Source organism: Sorghum bicolor, chromosome 5, assembly GCF_000003195.3.
Source record: "Sorghum bicolor cultivar BTx623 chromosome 5, Sorghum_bicolor_NCBIv3, whole genome shotgun sequence".
Classification (NCBI taxonomy): Eukaryota; Viridiplantae; Streptophyta; class Magnoliopsida; order Poales; family Poaceae; genus Sorghum; species Sorghum bicolor.
Window position 1 is genome coordinate 65,994,379 of NC_012874.2, and position 22,363 is coordinate 66,016,741.

General features: G+C 41.2%; 2 protein-coding genes and 2 long non-coding RNA genes across 5 annotated transcripts; 2 read left to right on the plus strand and 2 right to left on the minus strand.

Annotated features, from left to right (window-relative positions):
• Window positions 4,375–8,456, plus strand: LOC8074357 (HVA22-like protein a). Of its 2 annotated transcripts, XM_021460700.1 has the most exons (7): window positions 4,375–4,713; window positions 5,911–6,007; window positions 6,137–6,163; window positions 6,249–6,371; window positions 6,896–7,139; window positions 7,540–8,048; window positions 8,131–8,456. In XM_021460700.1, the coding sequence occupies exons 2-7, from the start codon at window positions 5,997–5,999 to the stop codon at window positions 8,132–8,134; spliced, it is 918 nt and encodes a 305-aa protein (XP_021316375.1). In that variant the 5' UTR covers window positions 4,375–4,713; window positions 5,911–5,996; the 3' UTR covers window positions 8,135–8,456. The 2 variants fall into 2 exon arrangements, with proteins under 2 accessions (XP_021316375.1, XP_002449810.1); XM_002449765.2 differs by lacking the exon at window positions 5,911–6,007.
• On the plus strand, window positions 10,481–15,082 carry LOC110435596. Its single transcript, XR_002453370.1, has 3 exons — window positions 10,481–10,789; window positions 10,941–13,100; window positions 13,566–15,082. It is a non-coding gene; the product is annotated as an uncharacterized LOC110435596 (long non-coding RNA).
• LOC110435595 lies at window positions 15,594–16,507 on the minus strand. The gene is made up of 2 exons (XR_002453369.1): window positions 16,019–16,507; window positions 15,594–15,912 (listed from the first exon to the last, which is right to left on the minus strand). It is a non-coding gene; the product is annotated as an uncharacterized LOC110435595 (long non-coding RNA).
• LOC8066690 (F-box/kelch-repeat protein At1g26930) lies at window positions 19,771–22,103 on the minus strand. The gene is made up of 2 exons (XM_002451025.2): window positions 21,895–22,103; window positions 19,771–21,729 (listed from the first exon to the last, which is right to left on the minus strand). Exon 2 carries the CDS (start codon window positions 21,585–21,587, stop codon window positions 20,247–20,249), a length of 1,341 nt encoding a protein of 446 aa, XP_002451070.1. The 5' UTR covers window positions 21,588–21,729; window positions 21,895–22,103; the 3' UTR covers window positions 19,771–20,246.

The following is a 22,363-nucleotide window of genomic DNA, read 5'->3' on the forward strand; positions in this document are numbered from 1 at the left end:
CTCTCGTCCATGCACTAGCCAATGGGGGCTCGGCTCCTACTCCTGATGGTACCGTCGCCACAGCCCCGACAGTGCCTACTCCGAGCGCATCTGAACCGACAGCCCTTGCTTCTAGCCAAGGGGGGGCAGAATCCGGTGTCGTCTCTGTGCCATCTGCAGCTGCTGGACCTTCTGCGCCATCTTCTTCACAACACCAGCATCAAACACGACTTCGCAGCGGCATACGGAAAGAAAAGGTATATACTGATGGTACCGTTAGATACTCGTTTCTAACTACATCTGGTGAACCTTGGAATACAGAGGAAGCTCTGGAGAACAAAGATTGGAGAAAGGCGATGGATGCAGAATATGAAGCATTGATGAACAATAAGACATGGCACCTGGTTCCACCTCAAAAAGGGAGGAATGTAATAGGATGCAAATGGGTGTATAAAATCAAAAGGAAAAAGGATGGAAGCCTGGACAGGTATAAAGCAAGGCTTGTAGCAAAAGGGTTCAAGCAAAGGTATGGAATTGATTATGAAGATACCTTCAGTCCAGTCATAAAACATTCCACCATTCGTATTATTTTGTCACTAGCCATCTCTAGAGATTGGAGTTTGCGACAGCTTGATGTGCAAAATGCTTTTTTGCATGGTTACTTGGAAGAAGAAGTTTTTATGCAGCAGCCGCCTGGTTATGAAGACCATACAAAGCCTGGTTATGTGTGCAAATTAGATAAGGCACTCTATGGCCTAAAACAGGCTCCAAGAGCCTGGCATGCTAGACTCAGTAACAAGTTAACAAGTCTAGGGTTCCAAGTATCCAAAGCTGACACATCCCTATTCTTTTTGAACAAAGAAAGTTTGACCATGTTTGTGCTTGTCTATGTAGATGATATTATTGTGGCTAGTTCTGCAGAAAGAGCTACAAATGCTTTGCTCAAAGATTTACAAAGTGAGTTTGCATTAAAAGACCTCGGTGACCTTCACTATTTCCTGGGTATTGAAGTCAACAAAACACAGAATGGAATGGTGCTAACACAAGATAAGTATGCTTCCGATTTACTCAAAAGAGTTGGGATGTTTGATTGTAAACCAGTGGCGGCTCCACTCAACACCAGTGAGAAACTATCACTCTATGAGGGATCTCCACTCGGGCCTAAGGATGCAACACATTACAGGAGTGTAGTTGGTGCATTACAGTATCTGACTCTTACAAGGCCTGACATATCATATTCAGTGAACAAAGTATGCCAATTTCTTCATGCACCGACCACTGTACATTGGGCTGCTGTTAAGAGAATACTAAGATATCTGAAACAATGTACATCACTTGGTCTAAAACTGTCCAAGTCATCTTCTACCTTAGTTAGTGCCTTTTCTGATGCTGACTGGGCTGGCAGTGGAGATGATAGGAGATCAACAGGAGGTTTTGCTGTCTTCTTTGGATCTAATCTTGTGTCTTGGAGTGCACGCAAACAGGGAACAGTGTCAAGGTCGAGCACAGAATCAGAGTACAAAGCCGTAGCTGATGCAACAGCTGAAGTGATGTGGATACAAACTCTACTTCAAGAATTGAAGGTCAGTACTCCAAAAGCGGCAAAACTGTGGTGTGATAATATTGGTGCAAAATACTTGTCGGCAAATCCTGTTTTTCATGCAAGAACAAAACATATAGAAGTTGATTATCATTTTGTCAGAGAAAGAGTTGCTCGTGGACTACTGGAAATAGATTTTGTGCCTTCAGGTGATCAGATTGCAGATGGTTTCACGAAACCATTGTCAGTTCGGCTTCTTGAGAATTTTAAGTACAATCTCAACATGACCAAGTTGTGATTGAGGGGGAGTGTAAAATAGATAGACTTGCATTGCATGCAATTGGTTGTAACAAATCAGACGTGTACCAAGATTGAGCTACAAGTTAGGAATTAGTTATTATACATATCAAGGTTGTTAGGGATCCTAACTTGTAGCACATTCGGGTACAATGTAATCTATATATGTACTGCCACCGGTGGGGCTGTTTCACCGATCAATTAACACGCACTCACCGTGATCCCAAGATAGGGACTCGGTGTTCCACTATCCTGCGCCTCTAAAACTTTACACGACGCGGGCGCTGGCCTCTATGTCTACACTACGCCTACATGGTGATCGGCGAGGGCGCACGTCTAAGCCTAGGCAAATTACCCGATACCCATTACCCGTACCCGAATTACCCGGATCCAGACCCGAATTATCCGAACCCGAGGTACCCAATCCTAAATTCAGATAGCGATTTTGATTACCCGAAATTAGTTTGGGTAATTCGGGTAATATCCCCCGGTATCCGAATTACCCAAACATTTGTCTATGTCTTTGTATTTATCATGTGTTATTAGTTAAACATTAAAACTTATCAATTTATTAGAATATAATTGTCTTTGTTTGAACAAGTGACCGTAATATATTATTCTCTACAAAATGCTATTGAAATTCTATACAAATTGCTGCTGAAATTATATATAAATTGCTATTGAATTTTTGTTTAGTGTGTTGTCTTATGAAAATTTGGGTAAATCGGAAATACCCGAACCCGAATTATCGGGTACCCAAGGTAGTGTTTTTTCGAGACTAATATTGGGTAGCAATTTTTATTATCCAAATTTTTAATTGCCTGAATTACCCAACCCGAAAAAAGCAGGTAATCCGAATGTCCTAGGCAAAAATCAGGTAACCCGAACACCCAGGCTTACACACGTCAGCCATAAAATTAGAGGCAACAACTGAGCGACAACCCACTAGACACGAGCAACGAAAAACCCAAGATTCATATTCAACTTCGTCCTCCAACCAAGTGCATACAAAAAGAATCTATTTTGTATTTGTTTCCCGTGAGTCGAAAGAAGGCTAGAAATACACAAAGGCGGCTGTGAGCCTGTGACCCAAATATGAAATTTGTTAAGAGGAGGCTAAAAATGTAAAAAGAAATGACGCATATGAGAAGAAATAAGCACGTATCAAACACCAAATCTGGCATTTACTATCCCATGACTGTGGTAATTATGCCCCATAAACAGTAGCTTACACCATAATCGAATCCATGATCAAGAACACCGAAATTCCAGCTCATGCAAGATCTTGGGAGATACAACAGGCAAATAAACATTGGGAAATATACGCCGAATGAATAAAATAAACCGGCATGCCCGGCGGATTATCCATCGGCTGAGCTGTGCGGCCAGTGCTCCTGTCCTTCCTGCTTCGAGTCTCATCAGCGGCACGCAGGTGCGTGGGCCAGGGCAAAGGAAAATGGAATCCCAGCCGTGCAATTATCAGTTACGTATACTTTTTCACTTGTACCCACATACTGTCACCGAATTGTATTTTAGTCCTTTTTTGAACCCTTTAAAGCAGCAACTAATTGTTGAAAACTATAACTTCTTTTGCGCTTAAAGCCACTAATGGAGTATGAATTACATATAAGGTTTTAGCTAACACTTTATATGCATTACTTTTCCTATGTTTTTTTTTGGCAAGGTGAACAATGAAACATGGTTACAAGTAGCAACACATTACTTTATTTGGTCTATAGTGTGTTTTGTATAGTTGTACTGAGTAGTCACAATATTAACGCCATGTTAATGACCAGGATATCATCTGCTGGATCCGTTTCCAAATATCTGTCAACTTTGACCATTCAAACTTGATACGCACTAAAAATGTTCAAAAAGACATATGAACAACTTTTGAACAACAATGATTCAAGTAAACATCCCATGATGGAAAAAAAGACTATGATAGACAAAGAAAAAACATCTTCATCAACACTACTTTAGCAGTACTTTTCAATAAAAGAACAATATTTTTTTTACAACATTTCAGCATCAACATCAGCATAAAACCAAATTTCAGCGAAACAAACAGACAGATGACGACGAAAGATACAAGTCAAAATATGCTAATATAGTGGCATAGAGATGGGAATACCAAGAACACCACTCACAGCGTAGTTTATGTGCTTTGCTTGGTTGTGTCACTCATAAAACTAGTATATTGCCCGTGCTAACGCTACGGTTATATCTAGAAAAAATAAATCATAAAAGCAAGTCAGTTTATGGAGCTCCATGTTGCTTCTAAATATTGGTATAATAGTAATATAATAATGGTACTGATACTTCCAAAAGAAAACTATTGCATAGAGCAGTATTGCATAGAGTAAGAATCTGTAAAGACTTGAAAGCAACCAACCGATTTTATTAAAATAAGTTTCAGGGGCCTCGTGCTCTGTTTGGCTCTACTAATTAATTGAAAATTAGTAAATCCCACGGCATTATCTTCTATTCTAAATAAAATAATTTCCAGGGCCCTATTTGCATAACCTTCTTCTCCTCTGTATCCGTGCTGGTGCTCTGCTCTCCACGCCGGTCTCCCGTCGTCTCGTCTGCTGCACTCCACCTCCACTGTCCACTCCACTCCACTCTCCAGTCTCCACCGCACTTTCCTCTCTCCTCCCCTGTTTTCGCTCCCCTCGAGACCCCAAAAGCACCGAAAGGGGGAGGAAGAGAAAGCGGCGGGGTTCAACTGTTCAAGAACGCCAAGACCCTCCTCCAGGATTATCCCAAACCACCCCCCCCCCCCCCCCTCATTTCCAGCCTCTTCAGTGGCGGCGCCGATTTGGAATTCCGGCGACGGCGATGGGCTCCGGATCTTTGCTCAAGGTCGTCGCCAACAACTTCGACGTCCTTGCAGGGTCAGTCAGTCAGTCACTGCTCTGCTCTCTTTTCTCCCCCTTCCTTCATCTATTAGTTTTTTTTTTAAAAAAATATCCGTCCCTGGAATGTCTGTTTGATTGATGGCGCGCGCGATTCTGGATGATTTAGACGTTCGGCATTGTTGAAGTAGCATTCGTGTTGTTCTTGAGATGTGCTCCGGGAGTTCGTATCGATTCAGACTTCGATTCGGCACAATGGCGTTAGTAGGTTTTAGTCGATTCGAGAACACTTGCGCCTGACAAGGAATCCTTCTTGGTATGGTTCAGTTTTTTCACCGGTAAAAATCTTGCGCCTCCTCAATCAGCCTTGTGAATCGCCATTTCTTTTTGTAGGAAAAATAATGTATTTTTTTTCTTTGGCGAGTTTCTTTAGTATTAGTAGAAAAAGACCCATTGATTACAGGGGATCTCTTGGCGGTCTGGAATGCATGCCGAGTTTGGGTTTTTTGCAGTGTTCATTTCTCCGTCTCCGGGTCTACATTTCCGCCTGCATCAGCATATTTCTCTTTCAATCCGATTCACAACTTTTCCGGATGCTGCAATCCCTTGCCGGAACGAAAAGTTAGGCCGTTATGCACGAGCTGCCTACCTCTGATGTATAGATCACCAAGATTGGATTCTGAATTCGGCTGTTGAGTTCTGTCAGTCCCTACCTTTACCACCTCAGTCCTTTATAAAAAGGGGATGATACTTTTAGATTTGTAGTTTTGCTAGTGCCTGCAATTGTTTGTTGGCCAATTCCACTTTTCCAGAATGGTTTCTGGTATTCCCTTGTCTAGTTCTTACTATCTTTTTGGCTGTTTCACATTCCTTTCCACGCAGACGCAGCAAGTTAGGTCACATGCTGAAGAGTGGCTCGGCACAATCTGGTCCTGTTTCTTATAGTTTACTGGATCGTGGGTTATGTCTCGTAGTGACTCTGACATATCATTAAAAATTGGGTGTACAGTTCTGGGACCAGGATTTATTAAATTTTAGCATGAATCCATGTGTGTTGTACCAAGGTATACCGAGCTTCATTTATTGATTTATTCACGAAGCTAAAATGTCTCGTTCAGTACTGTGATCAATAATGTTGCTATGTTTGGACCAGCATGTTTTGACGTTTCTTGATGTTACTGTGCTGTAAAATGTAAAAACTTATCTAAGCAAACAAACTTGTCTAATGTATCACAGGTGGTGAATAAGTTTCTTGTGAGTTATTCATTTTCCTCCCTGTTGGAGGGTACTGATGGTTTGCTGCTACTAACAGTCTATGATACATGTATCACAGGTGGAATAGTGCCACTCATTTCTGAATTTACCGTTTCCTCTTTCTGAAAGTTTTTTCCTTCTGGATCATAAGCAATGATTATGAATCGAAAATGCATGCTTTAACTTCAGTTTGTTTGTTTTCCTGCAGGCCTTTGGTGGCACTGGCTTATCCTTTGTAAGTTGCTCATGACTTGTACTTTACTGCTACAAACTCAACTTCTACGAGTAAAACACAAATTAAGTGTTATTACAACTTACAGGTATGCCTCCGTTAAGGCAATAGAGACCAAATCTCCTGTGGATGATCAACAATGGCTCACATATTGGGTCCTGTACTCATTAATAACATTGTTTGAACTCACATTTGCATCAATTATTCAGTGGTAAGTACTGATGTGTCTGTTATATTGTTTTAAGTGCAGTTTACTATTCTGTGTGAAAGTTGGAGCTTATTAGTTGTTGATATATCTTAGGACTTTCGGACAAATTGGGCATATATAAACATAAGCATTAATTCATTTGCACTATCAAGCCCTTGTACATCTTACTCTTCTAATCCTTGCTTTGTTTCTAAAATAATGTCAGACTACACTGTTCTATTTCAGGTAAGATAGACTGATGGATTGTCATGAATCTTCACATATATATTTTTAATTTTGAACAAAATGATAAAGAAGTGTCTGGCTCCTTCTTGGGTGTCAAAAGCATCCATGATGTGTGCTGGAAGTTGCAGGGGTTACCACCTCTTGATTAAATTCTAGGAGTTGGTGATTTGTAGTTAATAGTTGCATGGGGTTTTGCATCTGATCACAAGATTCTTAATTGTAACTTGAACATATGTATTTAAAGATCATAGTGGCACATCGGTCACTAAATTCCATGGCTTTCCCATGCTTGACTTTGACAGGCTTCCTTTCTGGCCTTCTATGAAATTGATCTTTATTTGCTGGCTTGTCTTGCCGTACTTCAATGGCGCAGCCTATGTGTACCAAAATTATGTGAGACCTGCCTTCATAAAGAACCAGATGGTCAACATTTGGTATGTCCCTCAGAAAAAAGGCCTGTTTGGGAAATCTGATGACTTCCTCACAGCACTTGATAAGTTCGTTGAAGAAAATGGGACTGATGCGCTGAAGAAACTGGCTAACAAGGTACAGGAACCATATATAGTTGTCCCCACTTTGTGCACTTAACAACATTGCAAAATGCTTACATTGAATTTGAGGCAGTTGTTCATGCTTGTTCCCAGTTGACTGTGATCCTTTGGTGATGATAATCATCACTATGTTTATGGTGACAGCATTTTGATATGTGATGCTTAACTTGTCTTTAGTCTAAAGTTTGATGGTTATACCACCTCAGCTAGCTAACTCATTGATATCTGTCATTCTAGTTCAGCTTTAATAGTGAAGCTAGTTGTTTTTGTGGCTCCTGTGGACGTGGACCATGTGATTTTTTTCTTTTGATAAAACGAAGCTGAGAATAACCTTCTTTTGTTCCAAATGACAATAAGGCTATTGTTGATGTAATGTGTTGTGATCTGTATTGCAGGCTGGCAAGTCATTTAAACAGTCTGGGAAATCATCTAAAGATTCGAAAGAGTCAAAATCATCCAAGGAGTCGAAAGAAACAAAATCATCAAAGGATTCCAAAGAACTGAAGCAGTCAAAAGATGCAAAGCAACCCAAGCCATCAAAAGATTTGAAGGAGCCAAAGTCACCAAAGGATCCAAAGTCACCCAAGGATTCCAAAGAACAGAAGAAGGCAGCACTCAGAGATCCGAAGAAAGCAGTGAAGGATTCTAAAGAACTGAAGAAAGCGCTAAAGGATTCGAAACAACAGGAATCGCTGGAAGACCCAAAGGAACATACAGCAAAGAAGGCCGGCAAGCGTGTGACGTTCGCCGAGGTGGAGCCTGAGAAGGAGCTCAAGGCCTCGAACAGTGACTGGCACCCATCCTCCGATTTCCACAGCGCGTACCCTGAGCAGAACTCGTGGGCGAGCAGCTTCATGATCTTCGAGGACGAAAACAGTTACTGGAACCGAGGTCACCCAGACTGGTAAACACTTTACACTTCTGAATCATCATTGTATAGTTTCACATTACTCATGTTTATGACGATCATCTGCCTTTTTGTGTAGCTGAGATATCAAATGTATCGAGGTGGACATTTTTTGGTCCATTTGCGGTGAAAGAGCTCAGTCCATCTTCACCCAAGGAAATGGGGGTCTCACTCGCATTGTGATGACTTGCGAGTTGCGCCTGCCGTTCACTCTGACTCTCTGTCATGTAACATATTTGTCCGAGTCCGACATATATACCTGTAGGTTGCAATGTAGAATTATGCAGTATGGATGGTGAACCTGTGATGCTGTGTTTGAGGCGGTGAACCTCGTTAGTTAGGAGAATTGAGATAGTAGCAGTGTGTTGCTAAATCTTATCTGGTGTCTGGATGTGTTGCTTGCTGCTCCTTGGTGCATTTCCAGTATCTACAATGTGCCACAAAAGTCTGACCATGCTGAAAAGATCCTTCAAATCGTGCGAAATTGCTGATACCAGTGCCACACTGGAACCTGAAATCTTATTGAAAATAACTAGCAGAATTTTAAGGAATTTATAAAACAGTTTAGACTAGTATGATTCTAGGAAAACGTATTTTCGTTTTGAACAATGGACCCTTTTTCACAAGAAACTCGGTAACTAAGGCAGTCTCAACATGCACATTAAATATGCTGATTAAATATGCTGATGTGGCGTTGTATTAATAAAAAGAGAGATGATAAGAGTTATCTTCATGAAACTTCTATGGACTGTTTTCAAAATATGAATGTGTTGGAAAGAGTCATGAAATTTCCATTGAGGATGGCCTAACGACCCTTTTTTCACAGTTTAGACTAGTTGTATGACCATGCTGAAGTTTTTATTCCTATTGAGGATGGCCTAAGGACCTTTTTTTCACAGTTTAGACTAGTTGTATGACCATGCTGATGTTTTTCTTCACCATGGTTTTGCAGTCAATGGATTCTAACACTTTTTCTGATACTTTCTTTATTTTTTTCTTCTTTTGAGCCTTTGATATTAGGTTTCTTAGTACCACAAGTCTATAATATCATCTAAGACTATCTCCAACAACCGTCACCTAAAATACAAGATTCATTCTAAGTTTGAGTAGCGCTATAGGTAAAGGATTTCTTACCCATTTTTAGTCTTCTCTAACGACAAGACTTAAAAGGAAAAGTTATACCTCTCCTGATAACGGGTCTTAGGTATTGTGTTGGAGGCCTATTTTAGGTTAGATCTCCTGATGGGTCTTCTATTGGAAACAGTCTAAGAGATCTCCAAGAGTTTCTAATAAAATCTCCTAATCTATAATTTTTTAGCAAGAATAGAAAAAACCCATCTCTAAGAGTTTCTAATACCACCTCCCAACCTTTTAGCACTTGCAAAAAAATCACGCAAAGCCCGCAAAGATGCGTGCCCCCACCACGCACGTTTCAGTCTCCTAATCTAAAGGTGGAAGGGTGTAAAAAGATCTAAAAAATAAGAAAGAATTCTTGATGTAAATGTACAATAGACAGAATATATAAAAATAGTTGACACAATTAAGAGTGAATTGTTAAAGGGAACATATCTGGTGGAAACCACAACCTTCGTGAAAACCTGTGCAAACCACGGCAAAAAAGTCGTATAAATTTACCTAAAAAATCACACATGTAGATGATATGATGATACACAACTTTGTAAAATATCTTGTCTAAACTCGAATTCGTTTGTGAGATAAAAAATAACAAATTTCAAGCTAGAAAGCTGTCCATAGGTTTTGTTAGAAATTTGTTATTTTTATATATCACAAATGATTTCGAGTTTGGACAAGATATCTTATACTCTTATAAAGGTAAACCCCACTAGAAATTTCTCTCAACATGCAAGCTATCAACATCAACAATCCACTAAACTTGCAATTATAGCCAACTAGAACATATAATTATGATAGTCATCTCTTCATCTACCAACATGTATTTAGCTATGTTCATATTGATGTGTGACATTTAACAAAATTAATTTAAGATATTTTTATTCATATGACTATAATATAAATTGTCTAATTTTTTTTAAATTATCTGAAATTCCCGCAGCAACGCGCGGGGTATTCTCCTAGTTTTATAAAGTTATGTATCATCATATCATCTGCATGTGTGATTTTTTTTGTGAATTTAGACAACTGTTGCAGATATCCTTATTTATTTCTTCCGTTACTTCTTTAGGAGTTAGAAAACACTATGTTTTTTGGGAATAAATTATTAGGTATTCTTGGAGATGTTCTAAATCCCTAGAAATAAAATCCTCCAATCCTCGAGACCAAAGTGCGTATTGGGCTAATTCTCAAAAAAAAAAAAGGGTGCGCATTGGGCTATAAAGCGTGCCAGGCCATTGTTTTGAGAAAGAAATGATAAAGAATACTGGGCCATATAGGGTAATGGGCCGAAGCCTCTTTTCTCAGGCCCATAACAGCATCTCCGCCTCGGTGGCTGCTCTCGGTCTCGGTGCTCCCAGCCTCCCAGGGCGGCGGCCTCGTCGTCGTCGAGCAGCACCGAAGAAGTGAGGCCACCTCGCCTGGGAACCCTAACCTCCCATTCCCCAATCAACGCCCTTCCCCATCTCACCCGCCTCCCGCGGTCTCGACGGGAAGCAGTGGAGTGGCGACCCGCCGCAGCCGGCATACCGCGGAAGCAAGGAGTCAGAGCGGCAGCGGCGGCGCCGGCGCCGGCGAGCAGAGCAAAGAACCGAGCAGGGCAGCAGGTCTGTACTCAGCGCCCTAATCTTTCCTCACTACGCTTGGAAAATGCGCGTTTGATTTAGCTCAAGGAACCGAGAATGGAAATCATGATGAGAACACTTTCGAATGATGGGAACCAGTGACGCATCTCTTTGTTTGGTTGTTGAAATGCAGAGATTGGTTGCAGACTTACGAAATGACGAAGAAACAGAAGACAATGGGTTTGAAGTCTTTGTGGGGAAGGTCTGGAACGGCGCAGAAGACTGCTTCAACCTCGGTGCCGAAACCTCGGTCGATTTTGCTTCAGAGCTTGAGGATCATTTTGCGCCAAAGGGTTGGCTTTCCGGAGACATGAGAAAATCAAAGACTCCCTGAACCAAGGGAATTTTCATTGGCTCTTGAAATGGCTGGCAGGTAATTTGGATGGAACGAACAAGGCGGTTCTGCAGAATGTTCTGAACGATCCTGCGATGACTTGTCCGAAAATGATCAAAGGTCTTGTTAATGTTTGTGCCAGAGAAACTACTAGACTTATCAAGCAAGACCTTGGGGAGGAAAATTTTGCAATACTAGCTTGTTTGTTTACTGATGCTAGCCATAATGAACAGTTGGTTGTTTGCTTGCGGTATGTCGACAAGAAAGGAAGAGTAGTTGAGAGGTTTCTTGGGGTTGTACGTGTTGAGAACCGGAAGCCCTCAACAATTAAAGCTGCAATTGAATCCTTGCTCAGGGATCACTCTTTGAGCTGGTCTAGGGTCCGAGGACAGGGGTATGATGGAGCAGGCAATATGAGAGCCCACGTGAAGGGTCTAAAGAAAATAATCATGGATGAGTCTTCTTCCGCTCACTATGTCCATTGCTTTGCGTAGGAACTGCACTTGGCACTTGTTCCTGCTCTTAAGGAGAATGGTGCTTGTGCTGATTTCTTTCAGCAACTTGGTTTTTTGGTGAGCTTTCTTGAAATGTCCTGCAGAAAAGCTCAAATGCTTCAAATACCTGAAGCTCAAAAGGTTCTAGAAGGTTTGAATCAAGCGAAGTTCTCTAGTAAAAGGGATGATCCCAGCCAGGGATTTCATACTGTATCCCACCATTTGAAGCGTTCTCATCATGATTGGAGGAGACCATACTCACGGTGCAGAGGCTGTCAATGCTCTAAAAATATTGATATATTTTGAGTCATTTGAGTTTGTTTTCATGACACACATGTTGATGGACGTATTGGGATGCACATCTATCTTAAATAGATGTTTACAAATGAGAGACAGTTTTATGGTCAATGGCATTGAAATCATTGATATTACAAAGTGTCGGTTAGACAAAATGCTGGGGGATGATAAATGGGAAAAAAATCTTAAAGATGTCACTACTTTTTGTGCGAAGCATGACATCAAAGTCCCTAGCATGGATGATATTTATAAGCCAGTTTTAAACCAAAGGGGTTCTTGAGAAAAGTCATGAATCTCCATCATTACTGTGTTGAAATTTTTGCAAGCATCCTTGACAGAGCAGTAGAGCACTTCAAGAGTTAAATGACAGGTTTGATGAGATGAACACAGATTTTCTTCTTAACATGGCATCACTCGATCCAGCTAGTTCATTTTACCCATATAACAAGGACAAGTTACTTAAACTTGCTAGGTGTTATCCCAAGGACTTCTCAAGCACAGATTTGTTGCATCTTCCAAACCATCTTACACGGTTTATTGCTGATATGTATGAGAATGAAAGGTTTAGAAAAGTGAAAAGTAGTTGAGCTTTTTGTTATGCTTGTTAAAACCAAGAGCAGCCTCAAATATCCTATTGTTTACAAGCTTCTTAAATTGGTGCTGGTTCTTCCCATAGCAACTGCTAGCATTGAAAGGGTATTTTCTGCTACGGATCTTGTTGAGAATAAGCTGACAAATAGAGTGGGTGAACAATTATTGAATGATTGCCTGGTTATGTTCATTGAGAGGGAGGTTTTCATGCAAGTTAAGGATGAGGCCTTGGCATCTTGTTTCCAAGCCATAGTAGGAGCATAAAATCACAAGGAGCGTTGGATAGAGCTGGAGCTAATGATGAGTAATTCATTATGGACTGGGCTGCAAGATGGAGCTGTTATGGGTTTTAGTATGGTTGAAGGAAATCCGTAACAAAGCAAGTGACATGACTTGCTGACTATTATTGATGTCTTGATGAGAGGAGCCCTTGCCATATTATGTATGAAGTGTTGCTTTGCTGCATGAACTACTATGGGGCTCCTTGCCGAGGAGCAGAGCAAGCTTGACTTGACCATTGCTCTTTACTCCAGATAACGTACTTGTCAAGGTATCTTCAGACTTGTATTAAACGCAGGTATGCCAAACTCTATCCACCATACTCTGAAATTTTTGTGATGATTGACACCTTAGTCACATTTGTGTTTCTCTTGGTGTTTTTCTGGTACAGAGACTGCACGTTTCTCTCTTAGATCTTTGCAATGTTGCTCCGTATCTTGATCAGTAGCATTGTTGTCAGCTGTTTATTTCTGATTTATTGTTTTAGTAGCTGCACAATAAATGCTCTCTAGCAGTTGTTGGTTAGTTTGGCACTGCATATTGGCCCTTCTAGGCTGGCCGTTGTCCGTGTTCAGATGCTTTTCAGTCAGCCATTTTGTTATACTTGGTATCCATTCTAGTTCATATTTCCTTTCTAGCAATGTCATGCATGCAAGTTCCTTTGGTTTAGGGGTATAGGATCACCGATCACCTTATTTAGACTTAAAACATACTGGTCTGTACACTCAGTACTGGCTGATTATAAATTATAGTATTTTGTTAGGTTGGACTGCAACAGTCATGGCCAGATGATGGGAACGCCTACAATGTCTCATGACGGTCTCATGAAAACTTACTGATGCAACATTGTTTTCTGATGCTGAGCGCCAATAGTGTCTGTTTGGAAGATTTGTCCACCGATACCATAATGCAGAAATGATGTTACTTTTGGACGGTGGTCCTTTAATCATTTACATTGTCAAGTCAGTATCTTTTCTGAACATCAATAGTAGCTTTTGGATCGCTGTGCTGGTTTGGCAGGCAAAATTATCAACATCCTCTTGCTTTTGGTGAGGGTCTGAGTCTGAGAAGCACATTGACCTGTCATTGGCAAGCACATTCAGTGCCCCCCCTTGTTAGGGTGAATGATCCAGAATCGGCAAGTTGGGCGGAGGCTGTGCTGTTGTTGAGGAAGAAGATGAGGAAGGACTGAAGATAAGATAAAAAGCGCGACTACTAGTTGCTTAACGGTGTGTGTAGCCATCTACTCGTCTTCAGATTTGAGTGGCAGGTGTAGCCCAGCCCAAGATCTGCTTGGGTTTCAGAGTTTCAGCAGGCTGTCATTCAGATGGATGCTTTGTTCATTTCGCTCTATGTACGCTAGCTCAAGTTTTGGTATCTCTGGAGCTGTTCCTTGGAAGTTGGAATGTATTTGCACTATGCTGTATAATTTTTTTTTTAGTACAGTTCAAGTCTAGCATGCTATATATATTTTGTTAAAAGTGGTGATAAATTAAATATTGGCAGGTTGACTTCAGGTTCAGACACCAGTGATGCATCCATGTCTGCCACTTCGATACCATCTTAACAAAAGCATTACACAAATTACTGCTCCCATCATCTTGTTGCCTGCTATTTTTTCACGGCCTCATGATTGGTGCCCATTTGCATTACCTATCTCAGCTCCTATTTTTGAACTACCAAGTGAACGTCCTGACCAATGATTGATGCTCTGTTCAGTTTACCGTGCTGTATAAAAACAAAATTACTGGTCCATTCATGCAGTGTTCATGCACTTTTCTGATCGGATGTGGAGACCAGAATAATACATATGTTATTCGAGGAGCACCGCTGCACCGCACTTTGCTGCCACCGTTTTGCCAAGTTGCCGCGGCGGCGAGTGCTGCCGGAGCACGCATCGTTTTCCAACAGGGGAAGTTCGGTGAGCCGGGGCTTGGTGTGATCCTCATGGACATGGACGGCCTGCTCTTCACAATCGTCCATTGCCTCCTCTCTCTCTCCTTTTTCCTCTCTTCCAACTTTTCGGATTGGACGCCACAGGCGAGATTGTACCTCTCATAAAACTGACGTCGCCTTCGGCATCGCCTTTCCTTCTTTTTTCTTTCCCCACTTTGCGCGCGCGCGGGTGCGACAACTAACAGCAATTGAGAAATGCTTATCTTTCTAGGGTTCTTGAGAAAAAGGTAGGAGGAGAGTTTTGTCTTGCTCTCCCAACTAGCCCCCATGCAACATCCACAGGAGACCTTTACATGGAATTAACAAATCTTGAGAGGGGTTTCAGTTGCTGGACTTGGTGATCATGTGATCATTGTGTTGCAACCACCATCAACTAACTAAAGGCCACATATGATTATGAATGGTACAATAGGATAGGGGGATAGGCACTGAGCCCTGTAGGTGGCTAAAAGATGTCTGAATGGATATACAGTAGGTTGGCAGATTGGTTTCAGTTGTCTCAGCCTCTCTCAGAAATGTGTAGAGGGCAATATGACAATATATTATGGAATGGATGTCATGTATTAATAAAGATAAAAGGGCAAGAGTGTCTCATTTAGGGGAGACCATTGGCCCCTTTGGGCAAATATTTTACGATACTAATATTTTTCCTAAGAATGTTGGATGGACATAAATAGACAGAAACTCAGGTACAAGGAATAATAGGTTTTCAAGGTCGTCGAGGAGTAATAATAATTCTCAAATTGGTGAAAGCCGGAGAAATTATTTGATGCTAAGCATGGATCCATGTGCATATATGCAGACTTCCAGGAGACGGAAGAACAAGTCATCCGAATAATGCAAGTGATGATAGCTCAACTGTCCAAGTACACTTTAGAGAGTTGCAGTCTCTGAAGACAAGTTTCTTCATTAAAGGGATATGAATACAAGAGAATAAGGTCACCTGAATGCCACAGCACCCATTCACTTTACCATTTTAGATGCAATGAGCACTCTGGTATGGACCACAAAGGAATTGCCAAAGGCATAAGATACTGCCAACTTGTAATTGTGTCCAATGCAAGAGCACCATTTTTTTTTCTTCCCAACAGGTAATGTTCGGTAATCTGCAATCATCCGTTTCATGACATGACAGCACCAACGAAGTAATGAGCCTGCGACAAAATTTCAAAGTCCCTATCAGAATCGCCTTTTTTCTTTGTACAGTAAATGGCAAGTGAAGGACAGCAAATGGCAAGTGAAGGATACACCAACACAGACATGAGTCCTGAGCCGCCTTCACTTGCATCTGCCTCGGGTGGAATTGATATGTTTGGTGATGCTTCGTCTTCTCAAGGACAAGTGCAACATCCACACAAAATAATTGAGTAATCGGTACATCCTTTAGCCTGGTGAGGTGCATCTCATCTAACACTGTAGATTGTGACCTGACAAAATTAATAAGGGTAAACGCATCATTGGACTACAAGCCAACAAAATATAGACACATCATGACCATAAAGCAGTGACATTAGCAACTTTATGCACCAAAGTAGGTGCATCAAGAACAATATAGAGCAGGATAAAATTCCTTAGCGATAACTTTATGCCCCATCTTGCTTTGGATGGGAATTTCTAAAATGCCAAAACAGCAGATTTACATCATACCAACTGTGACTAAATTGGCTTTCAGTTGTGTGTAAACAAGAAGCTTTTACATACCCACCAATGATTTTGCAAAGATTATTCATAGTGCTGAAGTTTTTCAATACTAACCATAGAAGCCTTCATCACCATGTAGCCACTGAAACAGACAGCTAATGGAGCAGTTACGTTTGGAGATTCTACCTACATGAATCCTGCAGCACATATGAATGAATGAGGAATCTGTGGTTAAACAATTAGTGAAAAAAAACAACGGTATGTAATTTAAAGAACAATCTCCATCAAATGTAGTGATGGATCTGATTCTTTTTCAGAGGCTTGTCGCACTAGTTAGTAACACTATTTGTTTGATTGCTTGTCCTTTCTGCTTCTGCCTTTTCTTGGTTCTCCAGGTGAAGCACAATGCCATATACTTGTTCTGTTCTTTAGTTTGTTCTCCACTGAAATTATCCTTAGAAAAGAAGGCACTTCCTCTTCATTAGCAGGGATGAAACCAAGATATTTTGTTCCATTCAAAGAACATAAGCATCAACTTTGCATTCTAGAAGTTGCTTTGGATGTAGAGCTGACTAGATGAAAGCCAACCGCTTCGTTAATATTGTGTTCAGAGTAAGGGAGACAGAAAATTGGAAAGTTGCTTATTTCATGTCAAGGTCAAACCAATAGAAACTAGAAGCATGCAACAGAATATATACCAAAAAAACTGCAATTTATGTTGCGAAGGTAATATAAGGTAAATGAGCCAACATGCCATCAAACTCAACAACTTGTCAATTTGGCTAATCAAATTGTCAATAATTAATAGCTCTAATAGAGTAATGTGATAGCATGAACTGAAAACAGCTACACCCTCCGCCCCAAAAAGAATGCACAATTCTCATTTCATGGGGAGTCAGACAATTTCAAATTTGACAAAATCTATACAAAAAGTAGTAATATTTATGATACTGAATAAATATCATTAGATTAATTATGAATAAATATGTTTTCATAGTAAACCTATTTGAAAACATAAATGATATTGATATTATTTTCTATAAACTTGGTTAAACTTAAAGAAAGTCTGACTTGTTCCAAACGTAGAATCACATTCTTTTTTGGACCGTGGGAGTAATAAGTAACTTAGTTCAGATAAACAACAATAAAGGTAAAATGTACCAGATTGATTCTCCTTTGAAACACAGCAGATAATTTACCTCTACTTCTAATCGGCACATTAGCACAATTTACCACAACCAAGATATGGGACCAGAATGCTATAGTGTGAATCATCATTGCCAAAGCAAATGCTAGTGCCACAAACCTCTCCTGTTTTGGCATAGTCAGAACTCAGAACTAATGGATACAAACAGGACTATATCCTAGTCACTCTGAATTATATTCCAAATGAATGTGCTTAACCAAATATTTTTTTCATAATTTTATGTCAAAATGCTTCATAGCATTTATAAAGAAAGAAATAGTACAGGGGAAAAAAATGTTCTAGCATTTTCTATCCTAGGAGCTAAAATGATGAACTAACTGCAGTCCATTTTAACCATACTTTGCACCCAACTGATTATATTCCAGTATTCTACAGTGTAGAAGAGCAACACAAACTGGCCCACAATAAGTTCAGATCGAGTCATTTACTTACATGTAGTGTTTATGGCAAAATGAACCTGAGGCTCAGATAAGCTATGCCATTGAACTAGTGGTCCTTATTGATAGGAAATGTTTTACGTCTTATCAAAAAATAATAAATGTCACAACTGTTTAATGAAACTATAAGGTTCCATAATTTTAAGTGTATAACCCTCACAATTCAAGAAAGAACTACTGGCCTGAACTCACGACATATCTCTGAACCACTAATAAGGATGATCATTGTTTCAAAAAACTAATAAGAATGATCCAAATAGTCAGACTTAAAAGCAATGGCTATTAACTTCAGTTCAGCTGACAGAAAGCCATACAGACATATGATATCCGCTGAAGGGCTCACACATATGTGTCTGATATATGTCCTTCATCAGAGAGTGGGCCCAGAACACACATATGTCAATCTTCTGCTCATCCTCCTATCGATTTTGTTATATTTGAATGGACCAACACAAACTAAGTTACACAAAACCTATATACTAAACATATACATGACTAATCACCACACCTATAAGCCACGAAGACAATGGGTTGGAGCAGGAAGAACATATGCTTTTAAGCATTAAAGAGATTGTTCAATAAGCATGAAATGCACTATTAAAAAGAACAGAGCCACCTTGTATAACCAGAGCGATGCACAAGTGTAAATAAAAAGTTAAGAAAATAATCATTGATATCATCAGTTTTCTTAGTGAGCACTAGAAATAAAAGGATAACTGCCTTGAGTTGTTCTGGTGTCCTGTGACATTAGGGACATGCCTTAACACCTAGGCATAACCAGGATCTTGTGATGTCCTGTGGTGTTGGGGACACACCTGGACTCCTAAGCGACACCTGGCATGCTATCAATTCAGATCCTCAACAGAATGACCCCCTCCGCCCTCTTTTTTTTCGTAAACCACTTCACTAAGATCATTATCCTAGAAGAAACAATGCTCTACAAAGGCAGACTAGGTGTAGAAGTTACAGGTCACTGATTTTTAAGCTATCTCTGTTATAAGGAACAAAGCATAGGAACTCGTTTATACCATTTCTTTAATACTGATATGCTTTTTAAGACACTCCTACAGCTTAGGTACTGACATGCTTCCAGTGATATACGTAGCCACGATCAATCCTGTGGTACAAGGTAGGTGATACAATACAAGGAAGCTAGGCTATACATGGATAGCTATCCTATACAATTGATCCTAATGGATCCTTTCCTAATACAAAGCTATCAACGTCCTTTTTTTTAATGGACAGAAGGATATAACATCATTGTCAACAGAACAAAGAGGCACAAACTTGCACACTCATTACAGTAAATAATTGTCTTTTCTGCTCACCACTTAAAGCATCTAGTTCAAGTCAATATAGAATAATTTCAACATTGTATCCATACAATATAGACTGACTACAATATACCATGTTCGAAACATAATGTAATGCATCACGGTAGTAATAATACTAACGTTACTGAATTATTGTAAGTCATAAATCAGAAGAAATGGTCAGTTAATCAGAATTATTGCAAGTCTAAATGGCAACTAATGTCCCAAGACATTCACTTGTTTTCCAAAACTAAAATGTTAGCTCACAGATGATCAAAAGCATCTTTCCACACTCAAGAAGCTAAATTCAGACAGAATTTACATTATCAGACACCATATTTAGGATAACAAGGCGCAATTGATGACTCATACTCTACAAATCTTGCAAAAAGAAAAAAAAAATTGCATCAAATAGAAGGTAATGATTCACAGTTGCTCCGTCACAATTAACCAAGAAAAACAAAGGGAAAGGCAACAATTGTCAACAGAGACATATTTCTTTCTTCCTTCCTTTATTATTTCTTACAATCTATGGGCAAATGATTTGCCAATGTAAGGCTATTCTCTGGAGCTAAAAAGAAAAAAAAACTTTGATCAAGGTACCCAGGGAAGATCAAAATGTTTGAGGCTGCACCAAATTATTAAATCTAATACTGCACTGCATGTCCCACTTTCCGGAAAGCAGGCCCTCCAAATGGAATTAAAATGAAGAGATTAGACATAAGCAAGTAAGAAGCTACATGAGAAGTTCTATTGGATCTTCAGCTTAGCCTAAAATGCCAGTGGGCAGAAGTTACCCATCAAGGAGTAAACAGACTCAGCAGAATTTGCCTTCTTTATCCTTCCTTTTGGTCAAGATGTACAGTTGATAATGTAATAGCCCTGGTATGTCAACAACTCATCACAGCACAATTGTACACAAAGCTTCCGGAACGGCGGGTGCCAATGATCTTCCAATCTGGCGGCTCATTATTGGGTACCCAGGAACAAATTTCAATCACCCCACCACCACCAACACTCATTGCACCAATTACAATGAGCATATTCCCACAACTACGGAAAGCAATGCCCCAGCCATGAACTGATGTATACCTCCCAGGTAACAGTCCAAGAGTGATCCAGGCATTATTTTCCTTGTCGTATTTTCTAACCTCCTTCGTTGCATAGTCAGCAGCATAAAGTTCATTATTCACAACAGCAACAAGAGGAGGAGCACCGCTTCCACCATTAAGGCCCTGTGCCATGTCTGGGATCAGCCGCCAGGTGCCGTTCTCCAAATCAAACTCCTCAGCACAACTGAGGACCTCATTGTGTTTCTCAGCTTTCCCACCAATGACATAGAACTTGTCATCCATGAAGAAACCAGAGCACATCTGCCGTGCCCTGTTCATGCTTGGGAGAGTGGTCCATGTCCGCATCTCAGAATCATAAAGCTCAGCAGAGCTCAACGCACCATTCTCACCAAAACCACCAGCTACAATCGCCTTCTCACCAAAGCTTGCCGAGCCAAACAAGCACCTCGGTGTGTTCATCATCTCTCCTGTCGTCCAAGAGTTAGTCAGAAGGCTGTAACTCAGCACAACATGGGCTTCCACCCTCCTCCCAAAGACGAGGATATTGGTGCCCACAGCCAGGGACTCCTTATCTGCAAGGGTGAAGCACTCTATGGGAGGCATGGAAGGGATGCTGAACCACCGTTGGCGGCACGGATCAAATCCTTCCCACTCGAGAACATTGCACGAGCAGTAGATCATCTGCTCGACAATCCCAGCCTCCCGCCTCAGCCTGTAAAGCTCCCCGGACCTCACAAGGGAGTAGAAAGACCGATTAACACATGCCACATCATAGTAGTAAGACCGGGGAAGACGGAGCAGGCATGAAATCGCCAACTCCCGGCCAATCACACCGATGAGCTCGGCCGTGTTGACTTCAACTTCACCACTCTCGTCAGCACCCTCCATCTCAGAAGCCCAGGATTTGGCTGCAGGAGTCCACGAACCACCACCGCCGATCTTATTATTCTTCTTCTTCTTCTTGCTGTAACAATTCACCAGACCCTCCACCACCTGCCCACCTCCCTTCTGCGCCCACCCCACCTGCAGGCTCTGAATCACACAGTTCCTGCTACTCACAGAAGGAAGCTCTCCAGAGAGGGTCAAACTCAAATCAGGGGCAGAGCTTGATGAGCTAGCTGATTCCAAGGCCAGTATCATGCGCTGCTCCCCCAACATGACCTGATCAGCCTCCGAATTTGGCAACCAATCTACAGCAATCCTACAGGCTGCATCAATCCTCCGGCGGCCAAATCCACAGGAAACCAGTTGCAATTGCAGGGGCGGGCGCAGTTAAGGGCATGGGTGCACACATGTACACCTGATATTTTTTGCAAAAGGAGACAAAAAAAAACGAAATCAGCAGGCATAACGCATGTATACACTTGCAATTACATCGAATCGGGATACAAGTATAGCTTAATAATTTACGGCTTGGGTGCCCAGTTTCGCGCAACAGGAACGCAAGGGGAGGGGTGGGGCGTACCTGGTGGTGCTCGTCGCCGGCGAGGGGGGGAGAAGAGGGCCTGCCGAAGGGTCCGGCGGCGGCCGCGGGCGCCCAGTCGGCGGCGGCACGGAGAGGGAGGGAAGGAGGGAGGGAGGGAGAGCTCACGCGGGCGGCGAGGTGGGAGGGGGCGATGGGAGAAAAGGCAGCAGGGCCGCAGCCCAAACGCAGGGGTCCGTTGTGCGTTTTGATTATAATCCCCCGTCTGAGATTTATAGATGCGCCGGCAGCCTGTTTAGGGCTAAGCGCACCCAGGAAAGGGAGGAAAAAAAACAACTTAGCGAATCATTGATTATTCTATTCTAAGCGGCGCAAAAAAAAAATAGCAAACTAATTTTGTGTTTTTTCTCTACTAATTAACAATTGTTTCTAAAAAAAGAAAAAAAGACTCGCTATCGCGTGATCACGAAGAGGTTGGAAGTTAGTGAGATAATGTGAATAGTTGGTGCGT

Excerpts from the sequence above, each read along its gene's own strand:
- LOC8074357 (XM_002449765.2), top strand. The coding sequence starts at position 4,658 with ATGGGCTCCGGATCTTTGCTCAAGGTCGTCGCCAACAACTTCGACGTC. Across the intron at positions 6,372-6,895 it reads TTTGCATCAATTATTCAGTG|GCTTCCTTTCTGGCCTTCTA; the intron begins GTAAGTACTGAT and ends TGACTTTGACAG. Across the intron at positions 7,140-7,539 it reads TGAAGAAACTGGCTAACAAG|GCTGGCAAGTCATTTAAACA; the intron begins GTACAGGAACCA and ends TCTGTATTGCAG.
- LOC8066690 (XM_002451025.2), bottom strand. The coding sequence starts at position 21,587 with ATGTTGGGGGAGCAGCGCATGATACTGGCCTTGGAATCAGCTAGCTCA.